Raw genomic sequence first — 23,200 nt, forward strand, 5'->3', positions numbered from 1 at the left:
TTTTATCAAGTTTAGTTCTTAAAACAGATAAAGTAATTATTGTGGGTGATTTCAATATTCATTTATCTCATTATTAGATTTGATTGTGTCAATGAAGCCACTCACTGTTTCAACCACACCCTCGACCTTGTTCTGGTATATGGCATTGAAACTGATCATTTAATAGTCTTTCCACAGAATCCTTCTTTGTCGGACCATTATTTACTAACTTTTGAACTGCTATTACTGGACTACATGCCATTAGGCAAAAACTCCTACTCTAGATTTCTGATATTGCTGTGGCTAGATTCAAGGAAGTGATCCCATCTGTATTTAATTCAATGTTATGTCTCAATATAACTGGAGTCCTTTGCAAATCGCAACCCCTCCCAAATTGACCATCTAGTTGATAGTGCTGAAGACTCACTGCGAATGACACTTGATTCTATCGCTTCTCTAAAAAAGAAGATAATAAAACAAAGAAGGTTAGCTCCATGGTGTAACCCCCAAACCCGCAAATTAAAGCAAACATCAGGAAAACTTGAAAGGAAACGGCGTTCCAACAACCTGGAAGAATCCAGTTTAGTCTGGCAAGATAGTCTTAAAACATACAGGATCCGTAATGCCAAAGCAGCTTACTACTCATCATTAATAGAGGACAAAAAAAACAACCCCAGATTTCTTTTCAGCACTGTAGCCAGGCTGACAGAGAGTCATAACTCTATTGAGCCATGTATTCCTATAGCCCTCAGTAGGAATGACTTCATGAGCTTCTTTAATGATAAAATTTTAACTATTAGAGAAAAAATTCATCAAGTCCTGCCTTCAACCGGTACCGATTTATCTTCAAACACAGGAACCTTGGAAACAGCTGTAGAGCCTGATGTGTGTTTTGGCTGCTTTGCTCCTGTCAACCTTCTTCAGCTGACTTCAACGATCTCTGCACTGGCTTCCTCTAAAATCCAGAATAGAATTTAAAATCCTTCTCCTCGCCTACAAAGCTCTTAATGGTCTGGCACCATTGTATCTTAAAGATCTTATAGTACCTTATTACCCATCTAGAACACTGTGCTCCCAGGTTGCAGGGTTACTTGTGGTTCCTAGAGTCTCCAAAAGTAGAATGGGAGCCAGAGCCTTCAGCTAGCAAGCTCCTCTCCTGTGGAATCACATCCCAATATGGGTTCGGGAGGCAGACACCATCTCCACATTTAAGAGTAGGCTTAAGACTTTCCTCTTTGATAAAGCTTATAGTTATGGTTGGCTTGGGTGAGCCCTGAACCATCCCTTAGTTATGCTGCTAGTTAGTAGGCCTAGACTGCCGGGAGACTTCCCATGATGCACCTCTTTCCTCTCTCCTCCTCTCCCTTCCCATCTGTATGCATTTTTATCCTATTACTGCATGTTACTAACTCGACATCTTCTCTCTCCCGAAGTTTCTCTCCTCTCTCCTTCTGTCTCTTCCAGCAGGTATTTCTGCCTCCGGAGCTGTAGAGACTGGATCTGTGGTTGTGGGCCACTTGCTGCTCCCGTGTTCCTGCTCGAAAACTGCTACTACAGTTGTTGTTGTTATTGGATCTGTTACTTATACTGACATTATTTTTCCTATAGCTGTCATTCCTATAATTATTAATTTATTAGTATTAATACTACAATTACAATTCTACAATTTTTTTAAAATTCTAGGTGGAATTTGCATTTTGCCCCCCCCGAAACCTCTCTCTCTCTCTGGCCATCCACGACTGAGTCTGGTTCTGTCCAAGGTTTCTGCCTCTTAAAGGAAGTTTTTTCTTGCCAAATGCTTGCTTATGGTGGGATTTGTTGGGCCTCTGTAAATAATATTATAAAGAGTACGGTCTAGACCTGCTCTGTAGGAAAAGTGCAATGAGATAACTTCTGTTATGAATTGGCGCTATATAAAAAAGATTGAATTGAATTGAATTGAATTTATGAGTAATGGCCAACTGCAATGGTACAACATGTGTATTTCAAAATTTCAGATGAAAACTGATTGAGAGTACAAAACAGGATGCTGACAGGAAGGAACATACTGTAGATAAACTAGACTTGTGCAATTGCCCTAATACTAATATTAATTAAAAAAATATGCCAGAAAAAGATATATTCTGACTTCAAATCTCTTTTGCTTACAGGAATGAATATACAGTGGCAAGTAGGGAGTTGCCTGCTATTTTATAAAATTGTTTGGCTAATATATATATATATATATATATATATATATATATGCCTCTGTGTGTGCTCCTGTGTGCACTGTTTATAAGCCTATATACATTTGTAGATCGCCTATGTAAAGATATGTGTACATATGAAGACACGTTTGCTTTAGAAAATATGAAAACGGTTTATTACAGTGCCCGAACAGTGTAAGTGTGTACAAGAGATTTAAAAGTTTGGAAAAAGAAATTGTGCTTGCTGCCTGTGGCTCCGCCTCGACGTGGGCGTTGACGTCACATTACTACCCATCAATCAGCCTATATTGATCTGTCAGTTTGAGTACTTCTGCTACGGATTCATCATCAGCCGACTGGAGAGCTTTGAGAAAGGTACGTTGTTATGCTTAGAATTTGATATTTTTGCGCGAGATTAATCCAACGAGGCTGTTAAAAAGAAATATGACAATAAAATCGTCTGATTGGAGATTCAGAGAGCTCTTATTCTGGATTTTAATCAATTCATTTAAATTAATAAAATAAGATAATCCTCTGCATCGGTTTTGGGTCCTATTTACAAAAATCATTTATTCCCTCCCTCTACACTGGACTCATCATTTAGACAATGGGTAGTTTCCGGGTTGAAATGCATCAAAGATTTATATACTGAAGGTTTATTCAACAGTTTTGAGAACCTCTGCAGATTGTATGATCTCCCACAAAACCACTTTTTTAGATATCTTCAGATTCGCAATTTTGTTAAAAATAAATTCCCATCCTTCCCTGACCTTCCTCCTACCTCACCTTTAGATAATCTTACTCTCAATTTTTATAATAAAGGATTGATTTCACTTTTATACTCCCAGCTCATGTCTTTGAAAGAGTACAATCTGGATAAAATTAAATCCAGATGGGAAGATGAACTGGGCATTGAGCTATCTGAAACTTTCTGGATGGAGGCGCTTAAAAAGGTCCACTCATCATCATCTTCTGTTAGGTTAGGGCTCATACAATTCAAAGTGCTGCACAGGGTTCACCTGAGCAAGGCATGGTTAGCTGGAATATATCCTGGAGTAGATGCAGCCTGTGATAAGTGCTCTTTTCCCCAGCCAGTCTGACGCATTCGTTTTGGTCTTGCTCCTCTCTAAATAATTACTGGGCATTGGTGTTTAAAACTATTAGTGATGCCCTTGGGGTGATATTGCAGCCTTGTCCTTCAATAGGTATTTTTGGAACCCCCAGTGACACTATGATAATTTCTTTAACTGCATCCCAGAGGGACATTATTGCTTACACCTCTTTATTGGCCTGCAGAAGAATTTTGTTATGTTGGAAATCCCCTACCCCTCCTTCTGTGACAGATTGGCTAGAAGATGTTATGTCCTTTTTAAAATTAGAGAAGATTAAATTTACATTAAGGGGATCGGTGGACATGTTTTACTCAAAATGGGAACCCATTTTGGCATACTTTAAAATTTTGAAAGATTTACCCAGTTGTTAATATGTATCTTTCTCTTTGCACTTTTTTTTCTTTGTGATGCTGTATTTGATGTTTTGTCCTCAGTGTAAGTTGTCTCACAGAATGGCTAAAACAATTATTAATATAATTATCATTATTTTTTCTTTTATCTATTCACACTGCAATACTATTATTGTAATAATATTATCATCACTATGTAGTGGTATGCATGGGTCCATGCCTTGAAAAGGTGTCAGACATTATGCTGTTTTGTTGTAGCTAAGCTGTCTAGGGAAGGGATAGGTTTGGGTGGGTGGGGAGGGGGTGTTGTTGTTATATTTGAAATAGAAGGAAGTCAAATGTATCTTTGATTGTTTTAATGTATGTTGTTTTACTCCTTCAATAAAAAATAAATAAAAAAAAGAAAGATAATCCGCTTTATTTCAAGAGAGGTTGCTGCTTTTCTGTGTCAGTAATTATGTTTAAAACGAAAACACAGTACGGTTACTGTCAAACTGATAACTTTACTCAAACTTTTGGTCATCAAATTGTGTTCTCCTTTTATGCGTGCGTCTAATGTGATGGCAACAGCGTCCTGTTAACAGTTTGGTAGAATAATATAGAAGCAAAATAACAAGTCAATAGATAAGACTGAACGGACAGACGGTTATTAAGAATGGTCTTAAAGTTACATTATAGGGGAATTGCTCTATGAGACCGCAGCACTAACAGCAAAGGCAGATTTTACTAGACCTGGTTTTGGTTCGGGGCTCCTGGAGCATCAACCAATCACTGGAGCTGGTTCAGTATGGGCCAGAGAGCCAAAGCAGCAAGGATGAGATATAAAATAACAATTTCTCAACAAGGGCTTTGTAGATAAATAAGTAGGCTACCAGTCATTGGCGGCGCTATTAAGAGACTAGAAACTTGTCACTGAAACAAAATTAACCTTCAACAAAATTCTGATTTTTTTGGGCAGTGTACTACTGGCAAACACTGAAACTCACTACTAATTTAGTCTCTGAATCTCATCGCTTCAGACGAGGGCCAGCCCAGACGTAGAGCCTCTGGCGCAGGTGAGCACTCAAGCGCATAAAGATGCTAACACCTGCTGCCCTGCTGACTTGGGGATAGCGGTCCTGCGCATTGAAAGTGATGGGCCGATCGCAGTTATATCCGGTAAAAATGAACATTGGGATTAAAAGCTGATGGGTTTTGGGTGGGTGAAATCGGGTGAAGCCTCTCCCCATTAAGAGAGACACTGTGCGCATTTACGCACGAGGTCCAGCAGCATAACTTCAATGATTATTTACATCTCCCGACAAGCCGACGGGATCGATCAGTATCTAATGTTAATTAATGTTCTGTGTTCTTCTGCACACCAAAAAGGTTTGTTCGGCGTAAAACAGCCGTCCTCCTGATAAAGCTGTCTAAAAATATATTTCAGAAGTTTATAACTAGAGTTTAAAAAAGCAACGTGACCTCAGGATAAATTAATGTTAATCTGTGTGAAGAATGATCATAGGAAATATGATTGTAATTTTGAGTCAAATGCTCACAGGTTCATTGAGACTTTGACTGAGCCTTTGGCAAGATGAGCACTTTCTTGTGCCAGTCTTTGGAGCACTGGTGCCCCCCCCCCCCCCTCTTAACTTCCCCTAGTTAGCTTCCCTCTTTCTAACTTCTCTCTTTAGCTCAGAGGAAAGCTGCTGGAAACTGAGCTTGGTCAATCTCATATTATTGTAATCACTTTGCTCGTTGGTTTTGTTCAGTTCATTTCAAAGATTCGTCATAGTTCATTCACTTTTTTCTAAGTCAACACCTCACTGTTCATGGCATCAAAACATTCAGCGCTGATTCTGATGGTCTTCATTTCAGTATAAATTCAGCTGGTGGCTGGTTAAAACTGTTGAGTTAAGTTCAGTACAAAATTCGGCCTATACAAGTGGATTTGTGGAATTGGCACCTCATTACTTTTTCTGTGGCTTTTGCTTTTTTTTAGTAAGCTTTTAACCAGGAAGTAATCACGTCTTGGAGTGTATTTAATGAGAGACAGAATCAGCAACACAGTATAAAACAGTATTGTCTGCGTAAAGATGAATTTAACAATTAGGCACAGCAGAGACAATCTCATTCACATAAATGGTGAACAGGACACGGCCCAAAATGGATCCCTGCGGCACGCCCTTGGTGAAAGGCAGCAAGCCGAGCCTACCTTCACATACTTGTGAAGATATGAATAATGAAGTAATCGAAGTAACCATTTGGACTGTCAACAGAGGAACTTGACACAACTTTACAACTTTCCAGTTCCAGTCATATCTTTGTGAACACCATCTTCATAAGCTATATGTCCTGCATCATTCTATCATTACGGACTGTTATTGACATCTATATAGGTAAAATAGAAAAAAGGAAAAAAGTTCATATTGTTTCACCATTTTGCCATTGCAGGTCTCAAGACAATGATGGAGATGAACTCTACCTCTTCCTATCACAGCAATACAACACATGTATCTGAGTCTGTTGACCAGCATGCTGAGCTGAGACAGTCTCTCAACACAATGTCTCTGATTGTTTACTGCCTGGCCTTTGTTCTCGGTGTGCTCGGGAATGGAGTGGTTATCTGGGTGACCGGGTTCAAGATGAAGAAAACAGTTAACACAGTTTGGTTCCTCAACCTTGCTGTGGCCGACTTCCTCTTCACAGCATTCCTGCCCCTGAGTGTGACGTACCTGGCTTTGGATTTCCACTGGCCTTTCGGCAAGTTCATGTGCAAACTGAACAGCACATTAAGCTCCCTGAACATCTTTGCCAGTGTCTACATTCTGATGGTGATCAGTGTAGACAGATGTGTTTCTGTGGTGTGGCCAGTCTGGGCCCAGAACCACCGAAGTGTATGCAAGGTGTCCTGTGTGAGTCTGGGTGTTTGGGTACTGGCTCTGATTCTCAGCACTCCATACTTTGTCTTCAGGGACACTGGGCCATCATATAACGATGTTGACATCATCAACTGCTTCAACAACTTCGCCCTTTCTGATGATTATGAAAACCTGTCTGTGTTTCAGCGGTTTCAGCTGTTTCAGCTGGGACAGTTTCGTCATCAGGCCATGACCATCACCCGCTTCCTCCTGGGATTTGTTGTCCCCTTCACTGTCATTGTCTCCTGTTATGCTGTTATAATCCATCGTCTCAGAAGAAACCGCACCCTGGCCAGCCAGTCAAATCGCGCCTTTAAGATTATCGCTGCTGTTATCATCGCTTTTTTCCTGTGCTGGGCTCCCTTTCACATCATGGCTCTAATTGAGATGGTGAATCACATCGCTACTAATCGAAGTGAAACATTAGACTATGTCACCACTATCGGGATCCCTATAACCACCAGCCTGGCCTTTCTCAACAGTTGCTTGAACCCACTGCTGTATGTGTTCATGGGCCGAGATTTCAAGGATAACGTCCGCAAATCCATCCTCAATGTATTGGAGAATGCCTTCCAGGAGGAGGTTTCTCGCTCTCACACTGACACAAAGTCAGTGGACGGCAAAGAGAAGTCAAGTCTTAATACTGAGGTATAAGGCTGCCCATGACATGAAGAAATAAATACTGTAACTGTACATAGTAAATCATTTTGACACAAATGTATGTACCAAATTACTTTTTTTGCTTTTGTTGTCTTTATACAATGACAACAAGGTGAGCTGTAAATATTATGCCAGATTGAATCATTTCAACCAAATGTAGTTTCTTTTATGTGAGTTTTACTGTTTGGTTGGCTAACTGATCAAAGAGTATTGCGTTTTAACTACACCTACAGAATTTACAGTTTGATGGTAATATTGTATAATAAGTTGCGATGCCTTTTGTGGGCTAAACCTTTGTTGAACAAGGTAGTAGTGGAATGTTTTTAATCATACAAAGAAAATTGCTACATGAGATCTACACAGTCCTGTTGTTGGCTGCTCTTTGACTCACAGCAGTGCATTCACTCTGCACCATTTTAGAGCTAAAGGCTATTGTAAAATGACATTTCCTGGACAAATAAGAACCCAGCAGTCATTTAAAAATAGGTATTACATCAGTTTCCATCTGTCAGATAAACAACAGATTTTGATTACCATTCTCTTGCCTGTATGTGACAGCAAGGAAAACACAAAGTCCCAGTTGTTTTTAGGTCATACGATGATTGTTATTGTAGTTTTTATTGCTATCATTATTTTCTATTATTAAAATAACAGATACAAGATATCCGCTTTTGTTGCTCATAGTCTTTCTAATTATTATTATAGACTTTCTTCAGAATATTAAGTGACCAGCAGAGGGAACTGTTTTACATAAGTACAGGCCAGGTCATTGGCTAATTGATCAGGTCTTGAAAAGAGTTCTGCCTCTTAACTTCACCTACAATACTTTCAATATGGTAGATCGAATAGATGGTAATATTGTACAATAAGTTGTAGATCCATTTATGATGCATTTGTGGGATAAATCATTTTGAAACGATGGAAAGATGAAATGTTTTTTTGTTGAAAAGTGTATTTATATAGCCCTCCTCCGAACCAGAGAAACAAAGTGCTATCCAAGGGGAAAAAAGAAAGAAATCAGAAAAAGTAAAACATAACACACACATAAATTCCAAACATGCAGACAAATTTGCCCACATTGAATAACCTGTAGAGCAAGTGGCTACATTTATCTTCGGAGTAACAATGGTACTTCTTCTCTATGCTCTTTGACTCACAGCAGTGCATTCAGTCTGTACCATACTAGACCTGGTGGATATGTGATATGTGGGTGCCATCTTTTTGACAAGAGAAACCAGTCATAATTTCAAAATAGGTATTACATTAGTTTATGGTTGAATATGTGCACAAAACAAGCAACAAAAACATTAGATTTGTTTGACAAAGGGAACTGTGTGTTTTCCCTCTGTCACATACTGTACACTCCAGATGTTGATAGTATATCTGTGCCTGTACGTTACAGCAAAGAAAACAAGCAACAAAACAAGTTGTTTATAGGCCATAATTGTCGACTGTATTGACAATTAAAAGGCTGGCACATCAACTAATAACATAGTGATAGATTTTGCCACATTGTGCCTTACTTGCCATAGAATATAGTAGGCTGTAAACTAATGTATAGAAGAGATTTAACTGAATGTAGAATATACAGTGTGAAATAGTGTCGCTGAGTCGCTGTACTAACAGGCTTATAGCAAGTTAGTTTCCCAACTTCCTCCCTCACACCCAACTCAACCCAGCCACTGATCACGTTATGTGTGCACTTGACAAAATTTGGCACATGACAGGGACCACACAGGCCATCTTTGGGTACATACAAAGTGAAAATTATGTGTCAAGTGCTAGGTTTAGTATAGCTCATTTTGTCTGTATAGTAATGTTTATTAAATAAATCACCCTGAAATGTTTATTTCTCATGCCACCTGCCATGTGACTTTTGACTGCTACATGTCCACTGCATGCTTTGATAAACAACTTGTTTACATTTGTTATTCAGCTACAGGGAAAGGCTAATGTAAGCCTAATAAATAAATATTATAGTAACTATGAGATTATTATGCTTACAGTAGCAACTGCATTGTATACTTAGTTTAGTTGGACCTTTCATCATTGTTAGTTGTTTGTTTTGTTTTTTTAAGATGATTTTTTTGGCATTTTATGCTTTTATTTGAAAGTGATAGTGGAGAGAGACAGGAAGTGTGGGAAAAGAGAGTAGGGGAATGACATGCAGCAAACAGACCGGCCGGGAATCGAAGCAGGGACTCACTGCTCAGCGCATATGCACCTAACCACTCGGCTATACCCATAATCTGAGAACATTAATGAGCTGCAAGTACAGATTACTTTCATTGTTCTTGTTTTGTCCAACCAACAGCAAAACAAAAACAAACATATCCAGTTTGATATTAAAGAAGAAGAAGAAGAAAAACCACCAAAGCTAGAACCAGTGAATTTATGGCATTGTATCACAAAAAAAATAAGATAAGAAAAAGATCGATTGGTTATCAATTTTTGCCAATTAATTTCCTGTCGATCAACTAATCCAACTGAAAGAATGGAATGGCACACTTATTCTATGTACTGTATGGCTTTGGTATATGTGGCATATTGTGATATAACATGAACCTCTCTATAAAAGCCTTATTCTAATGTAAACAATGTCAGTGATGATTTGCTTGTTTTTTGCTGTTGTTTTTCAGCCCTAGTGGCCAACTCTACTAAGGGTTTATAAATGTCGATAATGATGATAACTGTTATTGTGATTCTTCTTGTTACGATTATTAAAATATTATTCTTGACTTGACTGTTTTTCCACTCAGAATGTACATCTCATAATCACCACATAACTTCACAAAACACTGAGCAGTCACTCTTTCTCTAGTATTTATACAGAAAGAGAGATATGTGTAGGTATCTATCACATGCACAACTAATCTGATGTAACACCTACTACTTATTTATCATGATTAACAAGAAGCCAATTACAGGATGAACTTTTTATAGTTACTCTTTATTGTTATTATTATAGACTTGGCCAGTAGAGAGAGCTGTTTGACATATCAGGTGCTTCTCAGAACAAGGAGTTTAATGTCATTTAATCATCTTTGTAATGTGCTTTATGAGGATCCTGAGGAAGGCCACGAGGGTCCGACAATAAAGTTGTGCTTTACACCACAAGTGTTGCTGGACGTTTGACCTCCTCACAGTTTTCCCTTCTCCATGCACCTTGGAAGTAGGTGAAGTTGTGCCAGAAATCCCTACTCGCTTCTCTGATCGAGGACAGCAAACTTCAGAGAGAAAACACACTGGAGCACACTGACTGATCTGCTGCCTTTAATAGTGCAAACAGTGCTACAAATCTGTTTGCACTATTAATGGCTGCAAATCATTTGGTAGCTTTTACATCATGTACCATTAATATTAATATATATTAATATTGTTTAATTTGTTCATTTCATTAGTGAAATAGTTTGAAAATGAATTTAAATTTATGATAACTTTAAATGAAATTCAAATTGTACACTCTTTATACGTGAAGAAAAAACACATGAAAACATTTAGAGCCCTCTGTATCCTTTCACAACATCATTTTAATGGTCTGTGCAAAGAATTTTGTAATGCTCTGTCATTATCAGTTTTAAATTGTTGTTTGATCTTAAAATAAAGACATTTGTGGACCAATACTGTGCTGCTAAAAGTACAACGAGTAGTCAGCTAGAACTGTGAGAGAACTGTGGGAATGTTTCAGTCAATGCCAAAAAGTAGAAGTGGGTTCAGTTACTTCATAGCTCCAAATGTCCACTTTTTAAGTAACCTCTGTAATTACATAATGCTGTGCTGTAGTTGATAAATTGTTTTGTTAAAAGTGTGTGCCCTTCTTCCATGGGGGGTCACAAAATATAATACAAAGTTAAACATTAGGAATACAGTGACATTATACTGTATGGTGTATGTTTACTTTATGGCACGATTTGATGTGTTTGAGTAAAAGTAAAGTGGTGCCAGTGCTGTTTGGGGAACCATTTTCTGCTTGCTCAGACTTGTTTCTTAACTTACGAGTAATGGCCAACTGCAATGGTACGACATGTGTATTTCAAAATTTCAGATGAAAACTGATTGAGAGTCCAAAACAGGATGCTGACAGGAAGGCACATACTATAGATAACCTAGACATGTGCAATTGCATAAAAACTATCCATCCATCCATCCATTTTCTACCGCTTGGTCCCCGTTAGGGGGTCGCGGGTGACTGGAGCCTATCCCAGTGACTTCGGGCCTTAGGCAGGGCACACCCTGGACAGTGGCCAACTCGTCGCAGGGCGAACACAGACACAGACAAGGACAGACAACCATTCACTCACACATTCATTCAATACGGGCAATTTAGAGTTATCAATTTGCATAAAAACTAATATTAATTAAAATAATATGCCAGAAAAAGATGTATTCTCACTTCAGATCTCTTTTGCTTACATGAATGAATATACAGTGGCAAGTAGAGAGTTGCCTGCTATTTTATAAAATTGTTTGGCTATAGCATATATATATATATATATATATATATATATATATATATATATATATATATATATATATATATAGGCCTCTGTGTGTGTGTGTGTGTGTGTGTGTGTGTGTGTGTGCTGTGTGCACTGTTTATAGGCCTATATACATTTGTAGATCGCCTATGTAGATATGTGTACATATGAAGACATGTTTGCTTTAGAAAATATGAAAACTGTTTATTACAGTGCCCGAACAGTGTAAGTGTGTACAAGAGATTTAAAAGTTTAGAAAAAGAAATTGTGCTTGCTGCCTGTGGCTCCGCCTCGACGTGGGCGTTGACGTCACATTACTACCCATCAATCAGCCTATATTGATCTGTCAGTTTGAGTACTTCTGCTACGGATTCATCATCAGCCGACTGGAGAGCTTTGAGAAAGGTACGTTGTTATGCTTAGAATTTGATATTTTTGCGCGAGATTAATCCAATGAGGCTGTTTAAAAGAAATATGACAATAAAATCGTCTGATTGGAGATTCAGAGAGCTCTTATTCTGGATTTTAATAATAACGCAATTCATTTAAATTAATAAAATAAGATAAACCGCTTTATTTCAAGAGAGGTTGCTGCTTTTCTGTGTCAGTAATTATTTTTAAAACGAAAACACAGTACGGTTACTGTCAAACTGATAACTTTACTCAAACTTTTGGTCATCAAATTGTGTTCTCCTTTTATGCGTGCGTCTAATGTGATGGCAACAGCGTCCTGTTAACAGTTTGGTAGAATAATATAGAAGCAAAATAACAAGTCAACAGATAAGACTGAACGGACAGACGGTTATTAAGAATGGTCTTAAAGTTACATTATAGGGGAATTGCTCTATGAGACCGCAGCACTAACAGCAAAGGCAGATTTTAATAGACCTGGTTCTGGTTCGGGGCTCCTGGAGCATCAACCAATCACTGGAGCTGGTTCAGTATGGGCCAGAGAGCCAAAGCAGCAAGGATGAGATATAAAATGACAATTTCTCAACAAGGGCTTTGTAGATAAATAAGTAGGCTACCAGTCATTGGCGGCGCTATTAAGAGACTAGAAACTTGTCACTGAAACAAAATTAACCTTCAACAAAATTCTGATTTTTTTGGGCAGTGTACTACTGGCAAACACTGAAACTCACTACTAATTTAGTCTCTGAATCTCATCGCTTCAGACGAGGGCCAGCCCAGACGTAGAGCCTCTGGCGCAGGTGAGCACTTAAGCGCATAAAGATGCTAACACCTGCTGCCCTGCTGACTTGGGGATAGCGGTCCTGCGCATTGAAAGTGATGGGCCGATCACAGTTATATCCGGGAAAAATGAACATTGCGATTAATAGCTGATGGGTTTTGGGTGGGTGAAATCGGGTGAAGCCTCTCCCCATTAAGAGAGACACTGTGCGCATTTACGCACGAGGTCCAGCAGCATAACTTCAATCATTATTTACATCTCCCGACAAGCCGACGGGATCGATCAGTATCTAATGTTAATTAATGTTCTGTGTTCTTCTGCACACCAAAAAGGTTTGTTCGGCGTAAAACAGCCGTCCTCCTGATAAATCCTGAGCTCCATCAGAGCTGTCTAAAAAAATATTTCAGAAGTTTATAACTAGAGTTTAAATTTTGCTGCTTAAATGTCCCACGATGTTTGCTGTAACATTACTGCGCTCATGGAAACGTTTAAAATGACAGACAGCAGCCTCTCTAATCATTAAAGTAAATCGTGAAAGAAAACACTCAGACATCAATACAACACACAATAAAGAAATCACCTGGAAAGCTCCGCTGCTCGACATCATTTAAAAGGCAATAGAGCCTACAGGGACCGGTAGAGGTGGAGAGAAATGTCCATGCGGGTGCGGGTCTCTAAATCGGAGGAAATCATTTGCTCGGGTGGGTGGCTGGTGGGTGATTTATGCAAACATGCGGATTCGGATGATGACAGACAGAGCCGATCCGCGCATCACTACTGCACAACCTTTTTGCCGGAGTATCCTTAAACTGCTGTCGGTAAACATAATCGAGCCTTTAGCTCTGAATATTTCAAAACATTTTCATGGCTTGAGTAGCAAGCAGGTAGCTACAGCAGATGCCATATTCTGTTTCCGATGTCGACAGTTTGCGTGCAGCTTTTACTTATAGTGGGGGTCAGAGACAGGAGAAATATGAAGAAGAACACAGTAAACACAAACATCTCTGACTGGTAAAAGCAACGTGACCTCAGGATAAATTAATGTTAATCTGTGTGAAGAATGATAATAGGAAATATGATTGTAATTTTGAGTCAAATGCTCACAGTTGAATAAGGTTCATTGAGACTTTGACTGAGCCTTTGGCAAGATGAGCACTTTCTTGTGCCAGTCTTTGGAGCACTGGTGCCCCCTCTTAACTTCCCCTAGTTAGCTTCCCTCTTTCTAACTTCTCTCTTTAGCTCAGAGGAAAGCTGCTGGACACCGAGCTTGGTCAATCTCATATTATTGTAATCACTTTGCTCGTTGGTTTTGTTCAGTTCATTTCAAAGATTCGTCATAGTTCATTCACTTTTTTCTAAGTCAACACCTCACTGTTCATGGCATCAAAACATTCAGCACTGATTCTGATGGTCTTCATTTCAGTATAAGTTCAGCTGGTGGCTGGTTAAAACTGTTGAGTTAAGTTCAGTACAACATTCGGCCTATACAAGTGGATTTGTGGAATTGGCACCTCATTACTTTTTCTGTGGCTTTTGCTTTTTTTTAGTAAGCTTTTAACCAGGAAGTAATAACAATTAGGCACAGCTGAGACAATCTCATTCACATAAATGGTGAACAGGACACGGCCCAAAATGGATCCCTGCGGCACGCCCTTGGTGAAAGGCAGCAAGCCAAGCCTACCTTCACATACTTGTGAAGATATGAATAATGAAGTAATCGAAGTAACCATTTGGACTGTCAACAGAGGAACTTGACACAACTTTACAACTTTCCAGTTCCAGTCATATTTTTGTGAACACCATCTTCATAAGCTATATGTCCTGCATCATTCTATCATTATGGACTGTTATTGGCATCTATATAGGTAAAATAGAAAAAAGCAAAAAAGTTCATATTGTTTCACCATTTTGCCATTGCAGGTCTCAAGACAATGATGGAGATGAACTCTACCTCTTCCAATCACAGCAATACAACACATGTATCTGAGTCTGTTGACCAGCATGCTGAGCTGAGAAAGTCTCTCTACACAATGTCTCTGATTGTTTACTGCCTGGCCTTTGTTCTCGGTGTGCTCGGGAATGGAGTGGTTATCTGGGTGACCGGGTTCAAGATGAAGAAAACAGTTAACACAGTTTGGTTCCTCAACCTTGCTGTGGCCGACTTCCTCTTCACAGCATTCCTGCCCCTGAGTGTGACGTACCTGGCTTTGGATTTCCACTGGCCTTTCGGCAAGTTCATGTGCAAACTGAACAGCACATTAAGCTCCCTGAACATCTTTGCCAGTGTCTACATTCTGATGGTGATCAGTGTGGACAGATGTGTGTCTGTGGTGTGGCCAGTCTGGGCCCAGAACCACCGAAGTGTACGCAAGGCGTCCTGTGTGAGTCTGGGTGTTTGGGTACTGGCTCTGATTCTCAGCACTCCATACTTTGTCTTCAGGGACACTGGGCCATCACATAACAATGACGACATCATCAACTGCTTCAACAACTTCGCCCTTTCTGATGATTATGAAAACCTGTCTGTGTTTCAGCTGGGACAGTTTCGTCAGCAGGCCGTGACCATCACCCGCTTCCTCCTGGGATTTGTTGTCCCCTTCACTGTCATTGTCTCCTGTTATGCTGTTATAATCCATCGTCTCAGAAGAAACCGCATCCTGGCCAGCCAGTCAAATCGCGCCTTTAAGATCATCGCTGCTGTTATCATCGCTTTTTTCCTGTGCTGGGCTCCCTTTCACATCATGGCTCTAATTGAGATGGTGAATGACATCGCTACTAATCGAAGTGAAACATTAGACTATGTCACCACTATCGGGATCCCTATAACCATCAGCCTGGCCTTTCTCAACAGTTGCTTGAACCCACTGCTGTATGTGTTCATGGGACAAGATTTCAAGGATAACGTCCGCAAATCCATCCTCAATGTATTGGAGAATGCCTTCCAGGAGGAGGTTTCTCGCTCTCACACTGACACAAAGTCAGTGGACAGCAAAGAGAAGTCAAGTCTTAATACTGAGGTATAAGGCTGCCCATGACATGAAGAAATAAATACTGTAACTGTACATAGTAAATCATTTTGACACAAATGTATGTACCAAATTACTTTTTTTGCTTTTGTTGTCTTTATACAATGACAACAAGGTGAGCTGTAAACATTATGCCAGATTGAATCATTTCAACCAAATGTAGTTTCTTTTATGAGTTTTACTGTTTGGTTGGCTAACTGATCAAAGAGTATTGCGTTTTAACTACACCTACAGAATTTACAGTTTGATGGTAATATTGTATAATAAGTTGCGATGCCTTTTGTGGGCTAAACCTTTGTTGAACAAGGTAGTAGTGGAATGTTTTTAATCATACAAAGAAAATTGCTACATGAGATCTACACAGTCCTGTTGTTGGCTGCTCTTTGACTCACAGCAGTGCATTCACTCTGCACCAATTTAGAGCTAAAGGCTATTGTAAAATGACATTTCCTGGACAAATAAGTACACATCAGTCATTTAAAAATAGGCATTGCATCAATTTAAGTTTAAATTTGTGTAACACAAGCAACAAAAAATTAAGGTTTGGTTGATAAAGGGAACTTTTCTCTCTCACATCCACTACAGATTTTGATCACCATTCCCTTGCCTCTATGTGACAGCAAACAAACCATGCAAACAACACAAGTCCCAGTTGTTTATAGGCCATAATTGTAGACTATATTGATAATTAAAAGGCTGGCTCATCACTATCACAAGTAATATATAACAATGGCAGTTTGACAAATAACATTGTCACAGAAAATAGAATCTACAATCTAAAATATTATTTCTGAACCACTGCAAAAACAGCCATAAAACAAATTCAATTCCCCAGCTACAATTACCCAACCCAACCCAACTGTGGGCACATGGCAGGCCCCACAGAAACGATCTCTTGGTTGATTGTAATTTTGCTCTTTCACCACGTAAATCACCTTGGAATGTATATTTCTTAAAGTGTACTGAGTATAATGTATATTTCTTAAAGTGTACTGAGCAACTGGATATATATATATATATATATATATACATATATATTGTCTGATCAATAAAAATGGACTTTACTATGAGGTCATAGTTTTATGTTTGTAATATAGCAGCTGTATGGTTTATTTGGCTCAGTTGTTCATCATTGCTTAACAGCTGGACAACAGAAAAATGGAATGGCACACTTATTCTATATGTAAGACTGTGGGCGTGAATATTGTAACATGAACCTGTGTATAAAAGCTTTATTCTTATGTATTCTTATGTACTATAAATGATGCTGATGATGCTGATGATGATTGTTATTGTAGTTTTTATTGCTATCATTATTTTCCATTATTAAAAATATTATTTGAACTTGACTGTATTCCACCCATAATCACTAACGCATAATCACTACATCATTTCACAAAAGATTGTACCTGGAATGTTTTTCCATAGTATCATACACTACAGGATATACTTTTTGTTGCTGATAGTCTTTCTAATTATTATTACAGACTTTCTTCATAATATTAATTGACCAGGTCATAAGGGCTTGCCCACGCAACATCCAGTAATGTGCTGCAGAATCAGGTGCTTCTCAGACCAATGACAGCAAACTTAAGAAGGAAATAAAGACCGCAGCACACTCATTGATTTTCAGCCTTTAATAGTGTAAACTGATGCACTATTTGTGCTATTAAAGGCTGAAAATCAATTTGTGTGCTTCAGTCTTTGTTTCCTTCCATGAGTTTATTCTGGTCAATAAGTGGGTACGTCATTAGTCAGTTATGAGTTTCTCAATTGGGTAACTTTTATGAAAAATTTATTAACTCTATTAGTTAAATAGTTTGGACAGTTTGGGGAAAACAGAACTCTTGAAAACAGACAACCTAAACTTGTGATATTGCCCTAATACTAATATTGATTATGATAATATATAAGAAAAAGGGGATATTCTTATTTCAGTTCTCTATTGCTTGAAGGGTTGTATCTACATAGTCAATGTGTCCAGCTTTTAAGTGGACAGTGACAAAGAGGGAGTAGCCTACTATTTTATAAAACTGCTTGGTAATCCTCAATTATTGACAAATGCTGCAAATATCCTACATATCAGATATCAGTTCAAAAAGTAATACAGAGAAATTAAACTCTACATCATTGGTCATTGGTAGCCATGAGAGTAGTCATCTAACAACCCAAAATGTATGCATTTAGTTGTTTGGTTACTTATTGATTTCTCTTTTGGAGGGTCCCAAAGGACAGAGTCTCTATTGTGTGGCATTTCAATAAGGCAGATTTGTCATAGCAAGACATTTAGTGTCAGACCAAAAATTGACAGTAAAGCAGCACTTACAGTTAAGTCACTTTGTCAATACAGGGTGCAGGACCATAGCTAACATTAGGGACACTGATGCCATGCCCTCAGAATTATTACTGAGAATTTGAGGGCTTTAACATTGTGGGGGGAGTTTACATTATACAATTAAAAACATACACAAATGTTGTTATTTTATTGGTATATTCAAATTAAACTATGTTAGGCCAATAAATAAATAAGATAAGCTTTTTTGATACCCAGGAAGGAAGTTTGGCAAATTAAAATAAATAAGATTGACCAGAATTTCTTCCAGCCACGGTGGAGAAGGGTTTGACACAGCAATACAGCATTTAGACATGCTGGAAAACAAAAGCTACAGAAAATATAACTGATCAGTTGACAAAATCAAATTCACTAACAAATAAAATGCACAAAATAAAATCAAAAACATGTAGAGGTGCTTTTTGGTGTCTGGTCAAACTGTTCTACAGTGGGTTGGGGAGACTTGGATGTATGACCTCAGCATTTCTAAAATCATGACCTAGCTGCTGAATCGTCAACCCTAACCCTTGGCTCATGGGCCAAGGCAGACAAACGTTTCCAAAAAAACCTGCTGTGCACTAAACGTGGCAGCTGAGCGCTCAGACAGGACAGGAGGGAAAGGTTCCCAGGCAGACAACACTGGACCTGAGGCTGGCTTCAGACTGTAACGCTACTGTAACCCCATCATCACTGATGGACGTGCAGGAAGGGTGAGTAAAAAGATGCAGAGAGGCTAAGAGAAGTGTAGTCTTGGTGGACAAAATACCCAGGGGCTCAACGATGGGCCAGAGAGACCATCCAAAACCATCTTAAGATCCCACTGGAAAACCAGGTGATATGTGGAAGGCCTCAATCTGCAGACCCCAATAAGAAACACTTCACTAGTGGATGGCTCGAAGGCCGGGCGGCAGTGGCAATCAATGAATCTGATTAAGAGCGCAAAAAAATACATAAATATATAAAATGTGACCTATGTAAATAAACCTACACCTTCTAAATGAAGGGAGTGCCTCCTGCTTGTTTTATTTTCCCTGCTTTATTGAACAATGAATTTCCAAACAACAAGGCATGAAATCCTGGCATGTAGGCCTATCTTAGTAACAAAACATAGACATTTGAGAATTAAACTATAGCACACAAGAAAATCAAGTTAAATTGATAAATTAATTGTAACAATACTTTAAATAATGATTATTAGCATTTTACAAAGTGAAAAGTAGACTTCAGTTTTAATTTAAGTGTCAGTACAGTCAGACTCCGCTGTTTTGTTTGTTTAACAGACCTTAACAGTTATTTTGCAGAAACTTGCAGCACAGGTGGAATTCGTTATAAGAAGCATTAAAAGACAAGCATTAACAGTGTGTGGGGGTTTAATGAATTATTGCGTGCTGCATGTGGTCCAGCCTCGACGTGGTGGTGACGTCACATATTTCAGGCGTCTTCAGGACACGCAGCTTTCATTGTCAGTTTGACTCGTGCTGCGGACACATCCTCAAATCACGAACTCTGAGAACGGTACCGTTGTTATAGGTACCTATGTTTTCCTCTTAATTTGCGCGAGATTAATACGACGAGGTTGTATAGAAAAAAACAAGACAATATAGGCATCTGATGTTGGCTATAGCCTGCCTGACAAGACTCCCTGAGTGGCTACTGTCCCACTGATACAGTAAGCCTATATATGTGCTTATCTTACAATATCTTCTTCCTCTAGGCCTACGTGCTTTGAATTTATTTTTTCATTTCCAGGAGGTGTTCTGTTTGCACGTGCTTAATATGCTAATAGTATTCTAATAGCAAATCACAAATATTTAGAAAAACAAGTTAAGTTGTTGTTGTGTTGATCTCTAGGAAAAATAGAAAATATTATATTATATTATATGTTGCCATCACAGACAGGTCTCAAGACAAGAATGGAGAAAATTAATACAACACATATATATGATGTAAGTGGCTCTTTGTATGAGGAGAAACTGAGAAAGTCTCTCCACGCAATGTCTCTGATTGTTTACTGCCTGGCCTTTGTTCTCGGTGTGCTCAGGAATGGAGTGGTTATCTGGGTGACCCGGTTCAAGATGAAGAAAACAGTTTGGTTCCTCAACCTTGCTGTGGCCAACTTCTTCTTCACAGCATTCCTGCCCCTGAGTGTGACGAACCTGGCTTTGGATTTCCACTGGCCTGTGAAACATTAGATCATGTCACCACTATCGGGATCCCTGTAGCCACCAACCTGGCTTTTTTCAACAGTTGCCTGAACCCACTGCTGTATGTGTTCATGGGCCGAGATTCCAACCTGAATGTTTTCGAGGTTGCTTTCCAAAAAGGGGTCTCCAACTCTCACATTGTGGACACCAGTCAGAGCAAAGAGAAGTCAATTCTTAATACTGAGGTATAAGGCTGCCCATGACATGAAGCAACAAATACTGAAATTGTACAAATAATTTTCACAAATGTAACTGAATGTAAAAAAATAAATTGAAATGTTCTCCTTCACATTATCTCAGATTGAAACATTTCAACGTGACGCAGTTTGACTGATGTAAACTGGCGGTTTTATGGAAATGGACCATTTCATGATTGGTTAAGTAGTTACCTTTAATCCTACAGAGCAAATGCTACTCTATGATATATGCAGTCCTAGAGTCCTACTTAGAGGATATGTAAAATGCCATTATCTGGACAAGAGAACCCAGCAATAATTTCAAAACATGTATCATATTAGTTTATGGTTCAATTTGTGCAACACTAGCAACAAAAAATAAAATTTGGTTGACAAAGGGAACTTTGTTCTTTTCATCTGTCATGTACACTATAGATTTTACTTAACAGCCCAGTTGTTTGAATCCCATAATTTTAACCTACATTCATAAATGGCTGGCACATAACCTAAACGAAATAGTAATAACAGTAGTTTGACAAAGAATATTGTGGCTTTCTTGCTATAGAATATAGTAGACTGTAAATGACCTTATGGAACAGGTTTTATTGAATATAGTGAAGTATTATTTCTGACACACTGCACTGAGGAATATAGCAGTTAATTTCTACTGCATCGTCCCCAACTACAGCTACTCAACTTCCCCCTCACACCCAACTCAACCCAACTTCCCCTACCATCATCATTTGAGAAAAATTTATCACACGACACCATCTGCACCATTCTTGTAAATTCCACTTTTGGTCTGTATAGTAATATCCACATGGTAAACCCTGAAATGTTTATTTCTTATGGTGCACTGTACCTGGATGTCATTGATCTACATCGATCTACAGTGCATGTGGCAACACCATAGAAGCTGTTTCAACTGAATTTTGATTGCTTTATATCTACCACATTCTTCTAAAATTATTCTACAAAACAAAATTATTCTACAAAACATTGTATTGTATTGTAGAAAAGGGTTTCAGTCATGGTCAACAATAGTTGTATTGTATTTTTTATTTTTACTGTAAGGACAGACTAATGTAAGCAAAATAAATACATATGGTGGCAGCATTTACTTGGCTTAGTTGGATCTTTTTGTCCTTGTTTGTTTTGTTTTTTCAAGTACTGGATGTACTTGTTAATTATTATAGACTTTCTTTTCCTGTCTGTCCCCAGAGTTGAAAAGAAGTCAGCTGGGTGCAGGGCCTTTTCCAATCGTGCCCCCTTCCTTTGGAATAACCTCCCTTTTGACATTAGACATTCTGACTCTGTTGGGGCCTTTAAATCCAAATTAATCTTTTCGCTTTAACCTTCAGTTAGTGCTACCTGTTACCATTACACTTCCGGCAGATTGGTCTCAGTCTGAATAAATCTATTAAGCCTAGTGCTTTTAGTCAGTGTCTGTCCTGCCGACGAGAACACTGTAAACACTGTCAAGCCCAGCTGTGTGTCCCACTCTCTCTCTCTCTCTCTCTCCCCCTCCCTAGTTTCTCCTCCATGTCCTATCTTTTCACTCAGGCTTCTCTGTGCTGGGGACCGCTCTCTCTCCAGGCTGTTAGTGCCTCTTTCCAGATGTTTTGGATCTGGATCCACGTCCTCCAGGAGATTCAGCCTCTCCTCTTGTCTCTCTCTCCCCCTCTCTGTGTGTCTGTTTCTTTCTCCTACCTGTGTAAATTGTGTGCTTGAGTTTTGCCTCTTGTGTGTTTGTGTAGTCTGTCCTCTTCCAGGTTCCATAGTGGAGAGGAGGTTATGTGGCTCAGGTCCTATCTGTTTGGCCACACATGGAGTTTCTAGACGTCTTCCTGGATCCATATTTTTCATATATGTTACAATCTATTCATAACTTTAATTTTACTGTGTTGGTCTATTCTGTATACACCATCTATTGCATGTCTGTCTGTCCTGGGAGAAGGATCCCTTCCTTATCTGAATAGAGGATCTAAGGACAGAGGGTGTCCTATGCTGTACAAATTGTAAAGCCCCTTGAGGCAAATTTGTGATTTGTGGTATTGGGCTATACAAATAAAATTGACTTGACTTGACTTTCCATGACCAGCAGAGGGAACTGTTTCACATATTTAAGTATTCTCAGCTCAGGGTGTCAACCTCCTCAGTCATTTGTGATTATATATATATATATATATATATATATATATATATATATATATATATATATAGTGTGTGTGTGTGTATTGTGTATGTTTCTATGATAAATGTGTGCATTTTCATTTTAATGGTGTGCAAGGTATTTGTAGAGGCTAATCTTCTGTCATTTATTTTATCAGTGTTATGATGTTTGATTCAGTCTTATAATAAAAACATATTTGTGGAAAAATTCTCTAGTCAACTAGACTTGTGAGTGAACTGTGGGAACGTTTGATCCAAGTCCAGACTGCAGAAAAAAGAAATATATAGCCTACTGCAGTAGAAAAGGTTTCAGTCGTAGTCATCTGGACACTGTTTTCAGAATCAAGACGTTTCGGCTCCCATCCGGAAGTCATTCTCAATTGACGAATGAGGGACTACACCGTCATAGCCTACTGCAGATAAACATCCAGCA

At 38.8% G+C, this 23,200-nt stretch overlaps 2 protein-coding genes across 3 annotated transcripts; both read left to right on the plus strand.

The window, feature by feature from the left end:
* The first annotated feature begins 2,387 nt into the window (after positions 1-2,387).
* LOC122881447 (chemokine-like receptor 1) lies at positions 2,388-9,925 on the plus strand. Its single transcript, XM_044207693.1, has 2 exons — positions 2,388-2,540; positions 6,061-9,925. The coding sequence occupies exon 2, from the start codon at positions 6,072-6,074 to the stop codon at positions 7,179-7,181; it is 1,110 nt and encodes a 369-aa protein (XP_044063628.1). The 5' UTR covers positions 2,388-2,540; positions 6,061-6,071; the 3' UTR covers positions 7,182-9,925.
* A 1,944-nt stretch (positions 9,926-11,869) lies between these two features.
* On the plus strand, positions 11,870-17,232 carry LOC122881448 (chemokine-like receptor 1). 2 transcript variants are annotated; one of them, XM_044207695.1, is made up of 2 exons: positions 11,870-12,070; positions 14,778-17,232. In XM_044207695.1, the coding sequence occupies exon 2, from the start codon at positions 14,789-14,791 to the stop codon at positions 15,878-15,880; it is 1,092 nt and encodes a 363-aa protein (XP_044063630.1). In that variant the 5' UTR covers positions 11,870-12,070; positions 14,778-14,788; the 3' UTR covers positions 15,881-17,232. The 2 variants fall into 2 exon arrangements, with proteins under 2 accessions (XP_044063630.1, XP_044063631.1); XM_044207696.1 differs by lacking the exon at positions 11,870-12,070 and adding an exon at positions 12,819-12,876.
* Positions 17,233-23,200: the final 5,968 nt, after the last annotated feature.

This window comes from Siniperca chuatsi, linkage group LG9 (genome assembly GCF_020085105.1).
Source record: "Siniperca chuatsi isolate FFG_IHB_CAS linkage group LG9, ASM2008510v1, whole genome shotgun sequence".
NCBI lineage: Eukaryota > Metazoa > Chordata > Actinopteri > Centrarchiformes > Sinipercidae > Siniperca > Siniperca chuatsi.